The 21,037-nt window shown below is 46.4% G+C and overlaps 1 protein-coding gene across 2 annotated transcripts in view; it reads right to left on the reverse strand.

Moving 5' to 3' along the window:
- ELMO1 (engulfment and cell motility 1) overlaps positions 1 to 21,037 on the reverse strand; it is a 463,885-nt gene that overhangs the window by 311,713 nt on the left and 131,135 nt on the right. For both annotated transcript variants that reach the window (XM_066585169.1, XM_066585170.1), the window contains 3 exons: positions 11,612 to 11,647; positions 5,774 to 5,873; positions 1,450 to 1,601 (listed from right to left, as the gene is read on the reverse strand). In XM_066585169.1, coding sequence (XP_066441266.1) covers positions 1,450 to 1,601; positions 5,774 to 5,873; positions 11,612 to 11,647 — 288 coding nt within the window. The remainder of the gene's footprint in view (positions 1 to 1,449; positions 1,602 to 5,773; positions 5,874 to 11,611; positions 11,648 to 21,037) is intronic.

The raw sequence follows: 21,037 nt of genomic DNA on the forward strand, positions 1-21,037 counted from the left end.
TCTGCTGATTGACCTGGTAGAGCCGTATAGAGTGCACATATAGAGTGCGCCTTCAGTTATAGAGGTTTAGAACAACTACAGTACAAGACTCTGCAGAAGAATACATTGTTTTCTTTACTTTCAGCAGCCTATAATGTGTCCATACAGCAACCTGGGGGGTTAGTAGGTTGCTACCGGTCATAGCTCTGCAGTAGAATGCACCCTGCTGCCCCCCCCCCCCCCTCCCCCTACTCTGCTGTGTGGTAGGATAAACGAAAACTATTGCTTTGTCCTGTAATATATAATTACTTTTCTATACAACTGAAATTATATTTTAATGGTTTCTCTCCTTTTCTATACAGGTGAAGGTATGCAGTGTGATGATGTCAGTCATGTGATCAGGGGCAGAGCATGAAACTCCTTCAATGGGGATGAACGACCCTTGAGGATGTCACAGTCATGTGATTAGGAGCAGAGCATGTAAGTTACTCACAAACTCACTCACGGACGGATGGTCATCGTCAGTAGTTTGATAATGTAGATGCCATAGAAAGTCATTGGCTGAGAAACCCATTTGGGGGTAAATTCACATATTGTGGATTTTGGTGCAGATCTGCACCATTTGCTGTGGATTTTCACAAGTATTTAATGCAGAACTGCAGCAGTTTTCACCCTTCCAATTCAAAGAGTGAATTTTGTAGCAGACCTGCACCACAATCCGCACCAACGCTGCAGTTACTGACACGCTTTTTGTTGTGGATTTTGCTATGAGTTTTACACTATGGAAAATCAACATCAATGCAGATCCGCACCAAAGTCTGCATGGTTTGTTGTAGATTTTTACGCTGTCTTTGCCACAGTTCTGCAGCAAATTTCAGCCACTCAATTAAAGGGACGAGTTCGGTTGCAGATCTGCACCAGAATGTGTGTCAAAATCTGCACCAATATTTGTGGAAACCACAGCAATGCAATTTTTGATGTGGAAATTGATGCAGATTTTCTGACGTATCTCAAGGCCGGCTTCACACGGGCGATAAAATCATGCGAGATGTGTGTGTCTTTAGGCAAACAAATCTCACAGAAATATAAACTTCATTCTTTTGAGCACACATGAGCGATGTTTCCCACATGGCACCTCGATTAGATGCTATGCAGAAAACAAATCGCGGCAGGTCCTGTTTGTGCTTTTCCATTGCAGTCCCATCATTTTCAATTGGACCGACAGCATAATTTTCAATTGGACCAAAAGCAATAGGGGAACTCCGCGATCCTCTGCCGTGGCTGTGAGGATTCCCTTAATCCTTGCAGTGATGCAAGGCTGTTTTCGCATAAGAAACACCTCATATCCACAGGGCTTTCAGATGGTAGGGAGCCTGTGTGCAGTTAGTCGTACTGTAGAGAAGGACAGATCACTGATCTAAGGTCTGACATTGGTGACTATAATAGGACAATAATATGATGTCCGTTTACCCTTGAAGATGTGGAATTAACTGTCCAATTGAGATTTCCTGTGCGACCTTCTGGTAAAGATCGTGACTGTTGAGAACCATGGATTCCAGAATAGCCAGAGATCGCTGTAAGATGGAGACATCCATGCCGGACTTGTTCACGAAGCTGGCGATCTGGGGACCACAAAGATAATAATAATAAACTTTATTTGTATAGCGCCAACATATTCCGCAGCGTTTACATAGACAGGGGGGATACAGAAAGACAAAAGTACAAACATTACAGAACCACGGTTACATAGTAATCAATTGATGGAAACAATAGGGGTGCCGGTCCTGCTCCAACGAGCTTACATACTACGAATAGTGGGGTGATACAGAAGGTAAAGGGGCTGGAGATGTGAACGGTATGGCGAGGTGGAGAGTGAGCGATGTTATACACATAGACAATGGTCAGACATTTAGCCGTGTGACGGCAGAATCGGTATGACTGCAGGAGCGGTTTATGATGGCTAGCAGGGATTGCAGTCAGTAGGTCAGGGAGCATGTTATCAGGCGGAGTACAGAGGGGTTTGTTTAGGGAATTCTTATTGCCTCCCTGAAGAGGTGCCTTTTTAGAGTATGCCTGAAGTTCTGCGAGTCCTGGATTGCTCGAGTAGCCTTTGGTAGTGCGTTCCAGAGGACCGTTGCTGCTCTGGAGAAGTCTTGAAGGCGGGAATGAGAAGTTCGAATTAAAGGGGCTCTCAGTCTGGTTTCGTTAGCAGAGCGGAGAGCCCGGCTGGTTGATGGATTGAGATGAGGGAGGCGATATAGGGGGGCGCTGCACTGTGGAGGGCTTTGTGGGTGAAGGTAGTGAGTTTAAATTGAATTCTGTATTTAACAGGCAGCCAGTGCAGTGACTGGCACAGGGCAGAGGCGTCCGAGTAGCGGCTGGACAGGAAGATGGCTGCCGCATTTAGGATGGATTGGAGAGGTTAGAGTCTGTTGCAGGGGAGGCCGATCAGCAACGAGTTGCAATAATCGAGCCGGGAGTGGATGAGGGCAACACTAAGAATTTTTAACGTGTCCATAGTGAGAAAAGAGCAGATTCTGGCGATGTTCTTGAGGTGCAGCTGACATGTTCGGGCGAGAGATTGGATGTAGGGGGTAAAAGAGAGATCAGAATCGAATAGGACCCCAAGGCAGCGGGCATGTTGTCTAGGAGTTATCGTGGCGCCACACACTGAGATCGGTTAGTGGAGGGTGAAAATACCAGTAAGTCAGTTTTAGAGAGGTTTAGTTTTAGGTAGAGAAAGGACATAGTGTTAGAGACAGCGGACAGACAGTTGGTGATGTTTTGGAGGAAAGGTGCAGAGATGTCACGGGAAGAGGTGTATAGCTGGATATCATCAGCATACAGGTGGTATTGGAGGCCAAATCTCCTGATGGTTTGTCCAATAGAGGCTGTGTAGATAGAGAAAAGAAGGGGGCCGAGGACCGAGCCCTGGGAGACCCCAACAGCAAGGGGAAGAGGAGGGGAGGTAGAGCCAGCAAAGGAGACACTAAAGAGCGGTCAGAGAGGTAGGAGGAGAACCAGGAGAGAGCAGTGTCCTTTAGGCCAATGGAGCGTAGCATACTGAGGAGGAGTTTGTGGTCAACAGTGTCAAATGCTGCGGAAAGGTCGAGGAGGATCAGTAGGGAGTAATCGCTCCTCGATTTGGCTGTCAGTAGGTCATTGGATACCCTTGTAAGGGCAGTTTCTGTCGAGTGCTGAGGTCAGAAGCCAGACTGTAGGGGGTCTAGGAGAGAGTGCTCTGATAGGTAGCTTACAAGGTGGGAGTAAACCAGGCGTTCTAGTTGTTTGGAGATGAAGGGGAGGTTTGAGATGGGTCGGTAGTTGGCAGCATCAGTCGCGTCCAGAGTCGGCTTCTTTAGCAGTGGGGATATGATGGGGTGTTTGAAAGAATAGGGAAAGATGCCAGAGGTCAGAGAGAGGTTGAATATAGTGGTGAGATGGGAGATGATCACCGGGGAGAAGGAACGGAGGAGGTGTGAGGGGAGGGGGTCGCTAGCGCAGGTGGTGGGGCGAGCAGAGAAGAGCAAATTGGAGATTTCTTCCTCTGTCGCTGGTCTGAGTATAGACAGTGAGCAGGAGCTAGATGCAGTGCTGACAAGACTGGGGTCAGGGCTAGTCTGGGATTGGGAAGTTATTTCCTGATGGATGTCATCAATTTTCTTTTTGAAGTAAGCAGCTCTTCAGCACTGAGATCTGTCACCGGGGGCTGCGGTTTAGGGCTGATGATGTAGGCAAAGATGTGTAGATCATATTATATACAGGCTCTGCCTCAAGGGAATAGATCGGATATACTAAAGACAGAGGAATTCCATCTCGTGCACACAGTACGGTATGTTAGCATGTGGATTACAGCCGCCTGCACACGAAAGGGTCGGATCCCGCATGCGGGATCCTGCAGTGGAATCCGCCCCTGTGTCCGACCGGCGACTCCTGTGTACCTGTCCGGAACCTTCTAATCTGTACTGCGGATGGTCCGTCCGGCGCACATGCGCAGTACAGATTTTGCTGTGATGATGCGGATCTAACGACCTTTCCGCAATGATGATTGCGGAAGACTTGTGGGTTTCTATTGACTTCAATGGAAGCCATCTGCACGAAATCTGCCTAAAAATAGAGGATGCTGCAATTTTTCCTCCGCGAGCGGAAAAGTGCAATTGATTTCGGCTCATGTGGCAGGCAAAACAAATAAATATTTGTTTTTTAAAAATCGCTTTCCCATTGTATGCTATGGGCGGTATCTCCTGGATTCCATAATGCAAACCCGCCCGTGTGCAGGCGGCCTATAACGGAGATCAATAATAAGAACAGAAACTTGTAACATCCCAACATTACTGTAATTATGGAAAGACTAAATTGTAACATGACCTGTGAGAAACATCCAGGTCACCAAGGCCTGGAGAGGAACTCTTCTAGTATCACATTTCTACTACATCCCAATAACATAGCCCCAGGACTGCAGAAGCATAATATAAATATTACAGAAGTCGCTATGTAACAAAATATTCAGACAACTGCATCTAAGGCCCAATGTCCACATGCAAATTTTATTTATAAAATTCGCTCGTGGCCCCGCACAGGAGATCCGAGCGCCTTGCTGCCCACAGGGATGTATTAACATCCGTAGGGCAGCTAAAAGCATGCAGATGGGATTTTTTTTCTTCCCCGGTCATACAGGAAGAAATCACAGCATGCCTTATTTTCCTGTGGATCTCCCGCACGGACGGCTCCCGCATCTTCCATTGAAGTCAATGATAGACATCTGCACCCACGACAAAACCGCAGCTGTTTTTGTGCTGTGCCGTGGATACGCGGGAGAGCAGGAGTTAAAAAAAAAAAAGTTTGCATGAGCCGAGTACATCCGCCAGGGAGAAAAAATAAGATCCAGCCGTGTCAGAGGCGGGACCTGCAGCCTCAGGACAGGTGAGTATCCTTTAATTTTCCTCCCCATGTCCGCAGGCACACAAGGATTCTGCTGCGGGAATTCATCTGCGGAATCCCTGCATGCAAGTGAACATTAGGCCTAAGTTAGACATTACTTTACTCTCTTGCTCTTTTGGAACATATCTTCTCATCACGCAGAGTCCAATAATCATTATTAGGGTACGTTCACACATTACATTTCTCGGAGCAGACGTGCACCAAATTCTGCAACATATTTTGCGCCGTGCATCTGCACCAAAGCCCACTCCATTTGATGTGGCTTTGGCGTGGATCGGCAGTAGATTTCACACTTTCTATAGAAGGGGCAAAGTCTGCTGCTAATTTATTGCAAATTCCACTACAAAATCCACATCAATGGTGCACATTTTGATGCAGTTTTTGAAACGGAATTTCATGCAGGTTTTGGTGCGGCTAACTCCACCCCTTTTCTGCGATGTGCGAACGGACCCGTAGGCCGTATTTAGATGGCTCGCTTAAGATTTTCTTTAAAACGGCATCTGAAGAATCAACACTATCACAGTAAATTGCTGCAGTTTTTGATGTGGTTGCAGTAAAAACCGCAACGGTATTGAAAACCAAGCCAAAATTGTGTGCCATTTTTACTGCACCATCTGAATGTACCCTTAGCAAGATGATTATTATGGTTAGATTCCTTTAATACGGCATCTGATAATCTGACAGAGTAGGTATTTCCTCAGATTTATAAGAAGAAAACAAATATTTGCAGATTTTGGGGTAAATATAATAATGCTAAGCTGTCATTCTGCATGGTCTCCACTTGTAAGTATTTATGTGTGCTGTAGCATATAAGAGACAAGGAGAGTCAATGTGCGTTTATCAAAATACTCACTTTTTTAATAAATGCCACAGAGAATGTATCCCAGGACACAATACCATGATCCATCAGTTCAACGAATGCCGTCAAGGTGTAAGAAAGCATTTCTCCAAAGCTGTAGGAAATTAACAAAAGTAGTTCAAATACCTGAAGAAGACTAAAGGTTTTATACAAATTAAAAGAGTTTTTCATGGAAAATACTATTCATGATCTGCAGCATCCTCAGGATAGGCCATCAATAGTTGACCCTGACCGATCAGCTGATGGTGTGCCTGCTGACAGCGCCGCAATTATACAAGGCTTGGAGTGGAAGCCGCGGAAGTCTCTGCTCCAACCTCTGTGTAGTGGCCGGCGCTTGTAACTGCAGGCATGGTTCACATTGATTTCAATGAGAGCTGCATTTCTGTTACTTCCGCTCCGACCTCCTGTGTAATAATGGCGCTGTCAGGGGGCAACGGACCCCAACCGATCAACTATTGATGACCTATCCTGAGGATACCGTAGGTCATTAATAGTATTCTCCCTGGAAAATCCCTTTAGTATTTAGCCATCTAAACCCCGAATGATGTTGGGGTAAGAAGAATCGGAGAGGTTGAATTTCAACAGCCAATCCTTTGATTACCTGGAAGAGAAATCAACACCGGAGCGGGCTGGCTACGGCTTACCTCCCAAAACTCACAAATGATCGGCCAAACTAAACATTCATGGAGTTGTTGAGGGGAAGAATCATTTGTCCAACAGGACTTGTATGGGCGCCTTTATGACGTCTTGCGTTCTAACAGAAGAGCTTTTTAGCAGTAGGTGTTTATAAACTGCAGATACTAACATGAAGGCATGGAAAAAGTATTAAGATTCATGGTACACTGCACACGCAGCTACTCGCCGATGCAATGCTGTGCTGAAAAATATTTTGGTCTTTCTACATAAAAAGACTGAACAACTTTTATTTTTACTTTCTTCGCACCAATTTGCAGCCATAGAATATCCTCTTCTCCGTTCACATCCAAAGAAAATCAGAATGTTGCAGTTTCCTGTGAAGCGGTGGAACTCTGATGACACAAAGAGACTAAGAAAACTCTTACACTGTGATAAATCACTTCAAGCTTCTAACACTAGGGGTTGCTGAGGAGCTAAGAGAGAAGGCCATGGAAGTGCATGGATGAGGAAACACATTAAAAACAGCAAGGAAATCTTATGATACTTCCTGAAACTATACACAAACACAAGGCTTTAGTTTCCATATATAACTGTCACACGGGCACAGAGAGCAACATAAAGTAACCAGAGAGTAGACTTCTAAAGGTACACAAAGTCCTAATAGCTCTGTGCAGATGTAAGCCGTGTACCGCCATATGCTGCTCCACCAGCTTTATATCAGGGATTATTCTACTAGAATAACTCCGTAATATGGAGTACAATGTACCATAACATGATCTGCTTCACATGGAGTCCTTATGAAAGCAGAGGCATGAAAAGACGTTGATAATGTACAGTCCAGAAATCATACCTAGCCGCAATTCTCCTGTGTGCGTGATACGTTTATTTTTGTAGGTTTTGTATCAGTATGTATGGATAATCTGATTTTTTGGTTTATACGTATCTAATTAAGACCGGTCTCACACAACCGGAGTTAAATTATATGATCCGCAGTAATACGCAGTTCCATCAAATGCATGGGATTACACAATTCCGCTCACATTAACAGGTCGTAATTGCGTAATCCACTTGCGGAAAATAAAATGCAGCATGTTCTATTTTACAACAAAATCCATGATCATAGAGCCCATTGTGCTTTACGGTCATAGATATACCTGTAGTCCGTACGCAATTACATTGTGTAGGGGCTGCGGGTACCCGGTCACCGCTAAACGACGGCGCGGGATATACAAACAAACAAAAAGAATCTGTACTGCACATGACCGTCTGTGTGAGCACACCGCCGTATGCAATACAATTACTCACCATATGCAGGGTTACGGTCGGGCTGACAGCCAGAATCTGCTGTGCGCCTTCCGCATGCGGAATCCGACCAGGTCATGCCTAACTATAGGAGAGGTGGAGTGCGGAATATCTGCTGTATCACTGGGACATATCAGCTACAATGATTAGTATTTACTACACAGAATGTTCTGTGTCACTTTCTATTCTAAAGCCTTTTGTGTCCTAAATGTTCGCTGAAACATTAAGTACTCGGCTATATTGTAACAATGGGATGAAGCAGTGTGGAGCAATATATATAACAGGTATCATTGGCCTGTCTGCTGGTAAGTTGAGCCAATGTGGCGCTGGATCTCTTCTCGCATGTCTGTGATGATCTAACATCTGTGAGCACATTCTGCAGAAAGCAATCAAGGTCAAGGACACTTGGAAGCCGCTGATTGCATTTTCCACCTTGTGTCTAACTAAGCTGCATTGTATCAGGTCTGCGTTTATTGTTACTGCAGCCACAATGCCTCGCAGATGGCGTTTATTACTGTGCGTTCTACATCGTTATGAAGCTCCGAGAAGGAGATCCGCTATCCCAAGGTCTCTCACAACCAATAAAGCATATTTATTACAGAAAAAAATTAAGTTTAAATATTTTTACTTTATTGTAGGCACCAAGATTGGAGGGAAGCGGAGGACGATGGCGCCTGCTGTATGTGACATTCCACCACTGCTGTCATATATAGCTTAAAGGGGTTGTCTCGCGAAAGCAAGTGGGTCTATACACTTCTGTATGGCCATATTAATGCACTTTGTAATGTACATCGTGCATTAAATATGAGCCATACAGAAGTTATTCACTTACCTGCTCCGTTGCTGGCGTCCCCGTCTCCATGGCTCCGTCTAATTTCGGTGTCTTCTTGCTTTTTTAGACGCGCTTGCGCAGATGGGTCTTCTCCCTTCGGCTGGGCTCGGCAGCAGCGGCGTTTTGGCTCCGCCCCCTTGTACGCGTCATCGCGTAGCTCTGCCCCATGACGTGTGCCGATTCCAGCCTCCTAATTGGCTGGAATCGGTACATGTGACGGGGTGGAGCTACGCGATGACACGTACAAGGGGCGGAGCCAAAACGCCGCTGCTGCCGAGTCCAGCCGAAGGGAGAAGACCCATCTGCGCAAGCGCGTCTAAAAAAGCAAGAAGACACCGAAATTAGACGGAGCCATGGAGACGGGAACGCCAGCAACGGAGCAGGTAAGTGAATAACTTCTGTATGGCTCATATTTAATGCACGATGTATATTACAAAGTGCATCAATATGGCCATACAGAAGTACTTAACCCCACTTGCTTTCGCGAGACAACCCCTTTAACTTAGTGAAAACATACAGCCTGAAGTAGGGGAAGGGGTGAGTACAACTTTTGACAGGTCTAACAACCCAATCATTGAACTATATGCCTTCAATAGCTGTCGGCCAAAAACTAGTTCATCTGATGATCTTGTCGACTCCCCCATACACTGTGGGAAAACTGGCAGGTAATGGTCAGCTTCCTAGCAGCTACACCACGGGGTAAATGAACATTACACAGTGTCCGTTGGATTCACTGGGTGGTATATGGAAAACAGGACATGTCCTCTATCACTATGCAAAGTTGACCCATATCAATCAGCAATGATCACACCGATTAACCGCTTCAGGACTGATGAATGACTAAGTGTTCTGCGATCCTGAAAGTGTGTATGGAGCAGGCACAGGAGCGTATCCACACCATAACTGGCAACTATCAGCTGTTCTCTACAGCCACCGGTAATGGTGGTGATGGGGGGGGGGGGGGGGCCTTCCTACACACTATCAGCACCTCCCTTGATCGGAGGGTGCTAATGGGCTAGCATAGCAGCCCTGAGCCAACTAAAAGCTGTCACAAACAGATGCAAGAAGCAGGGCTTGAAAAGGAACAACAAATAATCACAAGTTCAAGCCCCATGTGGGGACTAAATTAAAGCATGAAAAAAAGATTTACAGTGAAAATTTTACAGTTAAAAAACATAACTTCCCCATTTTTCCTAACAATTTAAAAAAACTACATACAGTATTTGGAATCGCCGTGTACGTGAAAGTCTGAACTATTTAAAAAAAAATAAAATAAAATAAATCACAATATTAATCCTGCATGGTTAACACCATTTATGCCTTTGGATTCTCAGCTCCTTAAAAATGTGAAGAAAAAGTGATCAAAAACATGTATTCACCCCAAAATGATAATAAAAACTACAGCTCACCTCACAAAAAACAAGACGTCAAACCGCTCTATACGCCAAATTTTTTTAAAAAAGTTATGGGTCTCATCATATGGTGAGGGAAATTAATTTTTGTCTTAAAATTAAATGGCGCACTTTATTTTTAAATTTATTTTTATTTTTAAATTTCTCCCCACTTAAACATTTTTTTGGAAAAGATGCCACTACAATAAGCTCTCGTACGACTATGTCAATTGTGGAATTAAAGAAAAAAAAAAGCTATGGCTCTTGAAAAGTGGGGAAAATTTTTAAAAGAGTGATAAAATATCTGGTCCTAAAAGTTGGTAAGCAATAAAACATAAAAAATGACTATGTTGCAATTTGGTCTTTGCAAACTAAAATCAATTATTGAAAATCATTAATCAATGTTACAGTACGTTATTCTCTTATTTCTTTGTCATGATCACATTTCTTTATCAGTTCTTCCCCTTTATGTGTGACTTCAAAATCTGGGATTTCATTACATGCAGTTAAAGGGAATGCAAATATTAATTTATTGTTAGATTAAGCAGAATTGAAAGAAAATTGAAAAAAATTATTTGGAATCATTTAAACACATGGTGCAGATTTCGCTATGCATTTGCTACTAATTTTTTTTCAGAATCAGCAAGTCCGCAGCAAATCATATGAACACACATAAGTATGTCAGGAGAAATAAAAGAACACTACTGGATGCTATGAGCATGTAGCATCCAGCATGTCATATGTCAATGTATAGAGCGGGCTCAAGGAGTCAAGCCTGCTCCATTCCCGGCGGGAATTGGTTGACTTTGACAGCTGACACTTGACAGCAGTGGTCAGGATCAGAGATAACGCCAGTCCCAGCAGTTAACAATTTAGATGCCGCTGAAGGCACGAATATGTGTGGCAAGATAGTGGGGTGCCGTTTGGCTACCATGGCAGCTTGAGACCAGTACTGCCACATCTTGTACATGCAATCTTATGATCGCTAGATCAAGTCCTCTAGATCATAGATTTAGAAGGCATGATTAAGGGTACGCCTACATGAGATGTACAGCAATGTCCGTAGCAGCTGTGGATTTTGTAGTGATTTGGTTCCAACAAATCCATAGCAAAATTCATGTGTTTTATGCGATTTACCTTGGTTCTTGGTGTGGATTAGCTTTGGATTTAAACCCCTTGTTTAAAAGGGTGAAATCTGCAGATTTCAAATCCGCAGCGCTAGTGAACTCGCACTTTTTTCTGCAGCATGTGCACGAGATCCCTTAAACGCTCATCCACTTTGTTTGTACTGTGATCTGCTGTATGTATTCCGCATGCAAACCCACAGCAGAAAATCTGCAGTGAGCAAGTATGTGTGAACGTAGCCTAAAGGGGTATTCCGAAACTGTAATACTGCCAAACAACTCTTCGGATAAACCATCAACATTTGTCATTTTGCCATCCATGTAATACATGGATATGCTGGGTGTACCAAAGCGGGTTTTCAATGTGACACAAAAATGTGGGTCCTGAGCGGAGGATAGGGCATATAGACAGGAGTATATGTTTTAAGACAAGCTCTTTAAAAAGGGCTTCCTACACACGGCCGTATTACGGCCAACTGAATGCAGCATAAAAGAGTGAATGGGTGGCTGACAAGCAAAGTAAATTCAGAGTCAGAAAAATTCTTACCAGGGCTTCATAATCTTCTGCAATTTTTGATACTTCCTGCAAAAATAGAAAGATGAGAGAAAGTAAGCAAAAAAATCCAAATGCATTCCAGAACAAATATACATATATACTGTGTGCTAACAGCAGCAGCGTATGATTTCTAACGAACATATAATTTGCCATTTTCTGAAATTTCCAACGTGTGGATTTACTGCGATAATCTTATACTACATAGTAATAATATTTATCCATACAGCACAAGTATATTCCATGGCAGTTTATAATTCACTGAGTAGATGGATGAATTAAATAAACATCACAGTAACAAAGTAATTAATGGGCTACTCCAGTAAAATTTTTCATTATTTAAGTAGCCCCCCATTATATGCAACGGTGGTTCCAGCGCAGATATGAAGGCAGCTACAGCTTTATTACCTTGTTTAGTTATTTCTTTCTATCTGAAAATTCCTGGAATCCTTCTCTTCCTTTGGCTCATGCGGTCTTATTATGACCATTTGAGAATTACTTGGCTTTGTGCTCTCTCAAGAAGTCACAATTTCAGTCACCATAACTTCCCGTATGATAAAACGGCATGGACCCTACCACAAAGGCTCTTCACAGGGAAAGGGGGACAGAAACTTATATCACAGTGACTGATGATGATTAGAGGCTGATGTCACGCACTTATGGTGAAGAAGATGACAGTTCATCCTTCTTTAGCTTATTTAGGTGAAAATAGAAGGTAATGATATTTACAGTGTCCTCCCAGCAGGCAGAGATGGTAGTGGCATTAGCTGATCATATGATCTGTGCTGATGTATCATGGGAGCACATCACAGAGAAAGAATAAAAAAATATATTATGATTGTGTCTGGCAAACATCAGACAGGAGGCTGCAGTGCATTGAAGGGAGTACAAAGGAGACGTCTAAAGCGTGACAGGCAATCAGCTGACGGGTGCTGTGAAGTAAAAATGTCTTTTCACTGGAATGGCCCTGTAACAATTCAAACAAGAGGCATGACAGTTTACAATCCATGAGAAAATGAGGGTGACACAAAAGGTAAAAGTGTTGTTTTGTACAGTGGTCCAGCCTTCTTTTAAGAGCCAAGGCAGTACACGTAAAGCTCTACGAGTCATTTACCAGCCAGTGACTGTATCCACAGATGAGAAGTGCATTTGAGTACACAGAGTGTGGGAAATACTGCTGAATGAAGGAATGAAGAAGGAACGGTTCAAACTGTCAAAGCCAATTGTCTGGGGCAGCACATTCCAGAGAACTGGTGCAGTTCGAAAAAAGTCTTGAAGATGGGAGAGGGAGATTCAGGTTATGGGGGTGGGGGTGGGGTTTAGAGTAGTTTTAAAAAGGGCAACTATGAAGCGTCCCAAAGATTATCACTTCTGTGCTTTCATACAGGAGCAATAATCACTCACTGAATGGAGGTGGAGCGGGATAGACTTCTCTTCTGGCTGCCCGTCTCTATTCACAGTAAACAGGCAGTTATTGCTAGATGACCAACCTCCCATTTATACTAGCTGAGTGTCATTTGGTTTTCACGCCTGCATAAGATGAACCTGTGAATTACTGCTCATCATTCAATCATTGGCCATGTTTACACTAAAAAAGTATTAATCAGTTTGCATGATCCAATGATTAATTGAACGATAATTGTTCCCTGTAAAATAGCTCTTTGTCTCAGATCAGTGGCAGAACAAAGAGCACTAGTAGGATAATAGACAAAGATAAGATATTGGGAAGTGTAGCACTGTGGAGAGCTATATCGGTCAAGAGTGTTATAAACTGTATTCTATAGTGGATGGGCAACCAGCGCATCGGCTGGCGCGGGCTGGAAGCACCAGTGCAGCGGCTGGCAGCACCAGCGCCGCGGCTGGCGCAGGGTGGAAGCGCCAGCGCCGCGGCTGGCGCAGGGTGGAAGCGCCAGCGCCGCGGCTGGCGCAGGGTGGAAGCACTATTATAGTGGCTGGACCAACCATTGAGCCCGGCTGCTGCATTCAGGATAGATTAGAGACAGGAGAGTTGAGTGAAGGCAAGACCGAATGGTAATGAGAGAATAAATCAGGACAATAAAAAGTTTTTGCTCTCTCCACAGCAAGACGAATTGGTCATACAGGGAGGGGGTCCCTCTGGTTTAGCAAATTGACCATCTCTCTTCCTCTTTTTCTGCACTTGCACCGTTTATTTATGCCTATTAGAAGACCACAACTATGGACGATAATTCTTGTATATTTTTGCCATTGATAAATGCTTAGTCCTTTTTACTAGGTGTCAATTTAACCTGCCTTGTGGTTATGTTTGAAATTTTTGAATGATGGAAAAAAGGAATTTATTTTGAAAAAAATGGATTCTAGAGATATTTTTTTTAAGGTGCGAATGACACAAGTGTGAGATTGATTATATGAAAAGCTATAGAAAGAAAAGTCTGGTGGATAGAGGCGACTCTCCAGAAAACATAGTCGAACGGTGGGATATATTATCAAACTTCTCAGCATTGGATACGCATTTCAGGGTGAACGCCTTCTTTAGGCACGCTGGGTGGGACTAATACATAAAAGATACGCAAGGTCATAGAAGTGGTAAGAACATATAATAGATATGTTGCCAGTGCCAGAACAGGAAGAGAATAAAAACTGAGCAAAACAAGAAAAATTACTGTTAAATTATCATACATGAATACACTCAAATAGGTAAATACATAAAATTTCAATAGAAAATGGTAAATAATGTCATATTTATCAATGATCTATTGCCTACTTATGTATTTGCCTATGCTCCAGTCATCACTGGTCTCAGAGGGGGGCGTAGAACCTCTGTTCTAGCGATCGGTCGGATTCCCACTGACCAGACAGTTATCCCCTCTCCTGTGCACAGAGGATAACTTTATATTAGCATCAGGGAAAGCTCTGTGTATTGGGGTTTGTGCTGGTGCTTGGCAACTCGTAGCTTCAGCCACTGTAATAGCCAAGATTCTGTGGTACACTTAGTTTCAGATTTTCTATTTTCATCCAGCTTTGGGCAACGCTCAGCAGTCGGCAGCAGAAATAAGAAGCTGCTGATTAAATATCCTCAGAAAGTGCAGAATATCAAGACTAAAATATAGATGCATTCATTTTTTTTTTTACTACTGTAACATGTCAGATATAGGTTAACAAAGCAATGCTTAGGCGTCTAGCAGTTCTTATAGTGACCTTTCATGCAGGATGTAATGCTGCACAACTGTGCTGCAGAATACGTTCGCCTGCGGAATATTCAGTCCCAAAATCTGCACTGCTAATGTATAGATTCTAATGAGGAATTGAAAATAGCAGAATCCTGACCATTCAACATCAAAATTTGCAGTTAGCCGTGTGGATTTTGGTACGGAATTCAAGTAAGGTGTATTATACAACACTGTTGCAGAGTATTCCATCCCATGTGAAAGGCTCCTTAACCTCTTAAAGGGGTTGTCCCGCACCGAAACGGGGTTTGTTTTTTTTCAATAGCCCCCCCGTTCGGCGCGAGACAAACCCGATGCAGGGGTTTAAAAAAAAAAAACGGATAGTACTTACCCGAATCCCCGCGCTCAGGTGACTTCTTACTTACCTTGCGAAGATGGCCGCCGGGATCTTCACCCTCGGTGGACCGCAGGTCTTCTGTGCGGTCCATTGCCGATTCCAGCCTCCTGATTGGCTGGAATTGGCACACATGACGGGGCGGAGCTACGAGGAGCAGCTCTCTGGCACGAGCGGCCCCATTCAGAAGGGAGAAGACCGGACTGCGCAAGCGCGTCTAATCGTCGATTAGATGCTGAAAATTAGACGGCACCATGGAGACGAGGACGCTAGCAACGGAACAGGTAAGTGAATAACTTCTGTATGGCTCATAATTAATGCACAATGTACATTACAAAGAGCATTAATATGGCCATACAGAAGTGTATACCCCAACTTTGTTTCGCGGGACAACCCCTTTAAGGAGCAGGCTGTTTTGGTCGAAAAGGACCAGAAACTTTTTAGTGATTTTACCCATGTGGTGGTTTTACTGCCCTGTTTTTTTCCTTCAGCTACCCAAATTATTTTTGCTGCATTTTTTTCCGAGACATATAGGGCTATTTTTTTTATTTTTTTTCACAGAATTTTTTAGTTTTATTGAGGGTAAAACAGATATTTTTGGTATAACTTACCGTAAAATCTCTTTCTCGTCGCATTCATTGGGGGCCACAGCCTAGACCATGGGATATAGCCACTGCCCTAGGAGGCGACACTAAGCAAAAAAGTGTTAGCTCCTCCTCGCTGGCTATATCCCCCCTGCAGGCACTCAGCTAATCAGTCTGTCTGCAAGCAGTAGGAAGCCAGTGGGAGTACATTTATACATATTGTGTTATATACATACCAAACATAAATCTGGCGTAATTCTTTGCCACCAAAAAAATGACCGAAGAACAGAGAGTTCCGGCAACCGCCTAAATAATAAGGGGTGGGTGCTGTGGCCCCCAATGAACGCGACGAGAAAGAGATTTTACGGTAAGTTATACCAAAAATATCTGTTTCTCGTCCGTATCATTGGGGGCCACAGCCTAGACCATGGGACGTTCGCAAGCAGTCCCGAAAAAAACATATATTGGGTGGGCACTGCACGTGCGGTCAAACGACTGCCGCCTGCAGGATTTTCCGTCCAAGAGCGGCGTCGGATGATGCGGCTATGTGGACTCTATAAAACTTCGAAAATGTATGTACGGAAGTCCAGGTGGCTGCCTTACACACCTGGAGGGCTGAGGCTCCGTGACGGACTGCCCAGGAGGCCCCCACCGCCCGTGTGGAGTGGGCCGTAACCCGAAATGGTGGCGAGCGTCCCGAGGCTCGATATGCTTCCGTTATCAGGGACCTTATCCATTTTGATAGGGTGATTTTTGAGGCTGCTAGGCCCCTTCGGGTCCCCTCCGGAATAACGAAGAGGGAGTCGGTCTTGCGGAAATCCCTTGTTCTCTTCACATAGGTTCTCAGCGCCCTTACTACGTCCAGGTGGTGCAGTAGTTTTTCCTTTTTGTGTACTGGATTTGGACAAAAGGAGGGCAAAACGATTTCCTCATTAATATGAAACTGAGAGACTACTTTTGGTAAAAACTCGGGTGATGGTCTTAGTACCACTTTGTCCTGGTGAAAGGCCATATATGGTGTTTGTATAGACAATGCCGCTAGTTCTGAGACCCTCCGGATCGATGTGATAGCGACGAGGAATGCCACCTTCCAGGTTAGTAACCGCATAGGGATTTCCTTGAGCGGCTCAAACGGCTGGTCCGTAATAGTGTCTAACACGAGATTGAGCTCCCAAGTTTGGACCGGAGGCTTAAACGGGGGTGTTGTATGGGCAACTCCTTGCAGGAAAGTCCGTACTGCCATCCTGTTTGCAATTGGTCTTTGGAACAGTACCGTTAGTGCTGACACCTGGCCCCTCAGTGATCCTACCCTTAATCCTACTTCAAGGCCTGATTGTAGGAATGCAAGAATTCTGGACACCGAAAATTGCATTGGTTGTAAACGCCTCTCCTCGCACCAGATGAAGAAGCGCTTCCAGACTCTATAGTAGATTGCTGACGAGGCTGCTTTTCTGGCTCGTATCATTGTCTGGATGACATTCTCCGCATAACCTTTCCTCCTCAACACCTCGGTCTCAACGGCCAGGCCGTCAAATGTAGAGACCTGGAATCCGGGTGAACAAAAGGCCCCTGGGATAGCAGGTCTCTTCGCTCCGGAAGGTGCCACGGTGTGTGTAAAACAGCATTTCTATGATGGCCGCGTACCAGCTCCTTCTTGGCCAATTTGGTGCTACCAATATTGCTGGTCGCCCTTCCTGCTTGATTTTCCCCAGGATCCTCGGTATGAGCGGGATTGGCGGGAATACGTATAGGAGTTTGTACTCCCTCCACGGAATTGTCAGGGCATCGGTTGCCGCTGCCTGTGGGTCCCGGGCTCGGGACACAAATGGGTGTATCTTGCAGTTCAACCGTGACGCCATGAGGTCCACATCTGGTGTGCCCCATTTCCGGCATATCGTCTGAAAAATTTTTGGATGCAGGCCCCATTCGCCGGGATCTATCCTTTCCCGGCTTAGGTAATCCGCCATCCAGTTTTCTACTCCGGGGATGTACACCGCGGATATTGAGCTTAGATGCCTCTCTGCCCATGTCAGTATGGCTGCCACCTCGCTCATTACCGACGAGCTCCGTGTCCCACCTTGCCGGTTGATATAGGCCACCGCTGTGGTGTTGTCCGTCTGGATGCGTACGCTTTTTCTCTTGAGACTGGGCCCGAAGTGTTGGAGCGTCCGGTAGATGGCTCGCAGTTCTAGAATGTTTATGTGAAGCCTTGCCTCTCTTTGTGACCACACTCCTTGAACCGATTGGTCCCTCAGTGTTCCGCCCCAACCCGAAAGGCTGGCGTCCGTCGTCACTACTGTCCATCGCCTGGGGCCCAACGGTCGCCCTGCCTGAAGCCTGCCAGGTCTCAGCCACCATTTCAGTGACCCTCGGACCTGAGGGGTTATCTGGATCTGCCGTTCCAGGGTCAGCCGGGACCCATTCCAGCGTGACAGTATCAGGTGTTGTAACATCCTTGATCGGAACTGAGCGAAGGGGATTGCCTCGAATGCTGCCACCATCTGGCCCAGGATAGCCATGCAGTATCTGATGGTCAGTGGTTTCCCCTGCCTTAGGGACCGGACGCCCTGCCGGAGCTTGTGTGCCTTTGCTTGAGGTAGCAGGATCCGGTGGAGGCTGGTGTCGAATATCATGCCCAGAAATTGCAAACGTTGTGTTGGTATTAGGCATGACTTTTCGTGGTTCACTATCCAGCCGAATTCTTGTAGGGTTTTTATCGTGACGTTCAGGCTCCTGACGTTGTCGTCCCACGATGGTGCTTTTATTAGTATGTCGTCTAGGTATGGAATAGCCGCTATACCTTCCGCATGAACTAGCGCCATCACTGCTGCTAGTACCTTCGTGAAAACTCTTGGTGACGTAGACAGGCCGAATGGCAGCGCCGTAAACTGAAAGTGCCTTCCCTGTGTTTCGAAGCGGAGGAATTTCTGATGTGTTTCCCGAATTGGGATATGAAGGTAGGCGTCCTTGATATCTATTGAGGACAGAAATTCCCCCGGCTGCATGGATGTTATCACGGACTTGACTGACTCCATCCGGAAATGTTTTGTCCTGACGAATCGATTCAACCTCCTTAAGTCCAGGACCGGTCTCACTCTGCCATCCTTTTTGGGTACTAGGAAAAGGTTCGAGTAGAACCCCTGCCTCTCCTGGGCTCCTGGCACTGGTTTCACAACCCCTTGTGCTAGTAGGTTCTGTACTGCTTGTTGTAGGTTGGCTACCCCTTCCGGAGAGGACGGCACTCTGGACTTGCAGAAAAAATTCCGTGGGAAGGTCGTGAATTCGATCGAGTACCCGGATGTCACAATCTCCTGTACCCACTTGTCGTTCACGCGCCTCCCCCATGTCTCCCAAAATTGGGAGAGTCTGCCCCCCACCCTGGTGACACTGGGTGGGGGCAGTGTCTCATGCCACGTTTTTTGGTCCCGCCATTTTCGATGTTCCGGGTCGGGCTCGCCACGTCGGTTTTGTTTTAAATGAGGGGCCCCTCTTTGACTCTGCAGGGGTTCTCGCAGAGTGGGACCACTGCCCCGCCCCTGGGCGGGATGGAAAGCGCCGAAAGGGCCTAAAGAACGGCTTCTTTTTTAATGGGGCCTTCTCCTTTCTTGCCGTCATTTGCGGTAGTGACGTGCTCTTGCCGCCTGTGGCATCCTTTATCATGACATCCAGTTTGGGGCCGAATAGCCTGTCTCCTTCAAATGGCAATTTCGTTAGCGCTATCTTGGACGCTGTATCCGCTGACCAGCTCTTCAGCCAGAGTGTTCTCCTTGTCGCTACCGATGCGGCGGACGCCCGGGCCACAAATTTGGCTGCGTCAAGCTGAGTTGTGCATACAAACTTATGTGCCTGTATGATATTATCTGTCAGCTCGAGCAACTCACTTGGCGGAGCGCCTGCTATTATGTCTTTCCGTAATTGTTTGGCCCAGGCTGTGGACGCCTTACTGACCCATGCAGCCGCAAATATCGGTTGCAAGGCTGTGCCTGTGGCTTGAAACACTGTTTTTGCCAAGGTGTCCAGCTTCCTGTCTTGCGGGTTCGCTAGCGTCGCTACTTCGGCTGTTGGCAATGCTGTGCTCCTAGCTAGTCGTGACACGGGTGGGTCGACTACTGGAGGTACCGCCCAACCCTTTTTCAAGCCCCCTGGGAACGGGTAAGTAATTTCCCAAGTCCTCCCGGGCTGCCTGAATTTTTTATCCGGGTTCTGCCACTCCTTGTTAAGGGCTTCCGAGAAATCCGGGTGGTCCGGAAAGACCTGTCGTGATTTCCTCTGTCGTCTAAACGACACCGTGGACGGGGCCGTCTCTACTGTTTCCTCCGTAACCTGGAGGGTTTCCCTTACGGATATCACCAGGCTATCCATTAGGCTGGCTAGGCGTGACACTTGCTCTTCGTCTAGTTCAGACACTGACGAGGCACCAGAGCGGTCGTAGTCTTCCGACCCGCTGCCCTCACCTGCCGTTTGGGCCGTGTCATGGGATGCCCGAGAGCAAGACGCTCGTGGGGACTCATGGTGAGCCCGGGCCTGTCTTGTAGAATACCGGGATCGCGACGAGTGCCGTGATCTATGATACGTATGCACAGATTCTCTGGAGCCGTGAGAGCCGCGAGAGTCCCCGGACCGCCTGGACCTGGGGGACCTACCTGACCTCCTGGTGCGCCGTGATCTCCGGGGGGAGTCCTCGCTACTGCGGGACCTCCTCCTCTTGCGTGTCCTCCCTCGTGCGTATTCCGAGGAGGATGCGTCGGAGCTGAGCTCTAACCGGCGTAAAATTGCCGCAGAGGATGAGGCCAGGCCGGAAACGGCAGCGGCCAGGGACCTTGCCCATTGGGGCTTGGGCCCTGGCTCCACAGGGGCGGCGGGGGGCACCAGAGTCCCTGGGAGACCGCGTGCCGTGGTACATCCGGGGCAGCGGGGGTCGGTTTGACCGTACGCAAATTTAACGCTGCATGTAGAGCAAGCGTAGTGCTTCACCCTCCCCTTGGCCGGGCTGGAACCCTCTGATTTGGGGTCAGACATGGTAACACAACACAATTTGCAACTGGTGGGTACCGTTTACAGGAATGCCTGCAGGGGGGGGAGGGGAGGGCGAGGGGAGAACACCGCAAAGTGCCGCCTTGGGCAAGGCTTACCCGGTCTAGCAGCTGTTTGTGCGGTTCCCCCGGTCCAGCTGGAGCCTCTGGTCCTGACGTTTGAATGTTGTCGGGAGTCGACGCGAGTACACACACACGATCTCGTAGCGTTGGTGACCCGGCAGGCGTTGTGGCAGGGACTTGCTGCGGCGTCGTCACTGCTG

Source organism: Eleutherodactylus coqui, chromosome 12 (genome assembly GCF_035609145.1).
Source record: "Eleutherodactylus coqui strain aEleCoq1 chromosome 12, aEleCoq1.hap1, whole genome shotgun sequence".
In the NCBI taxonomy this organism is placed as follows: Eukaryota; Metazoa; Chordata; class Amphibia; order Anura; family Eleutherodactylidae; genus Eleutherodactylus; species Eleutherodactylus coqui.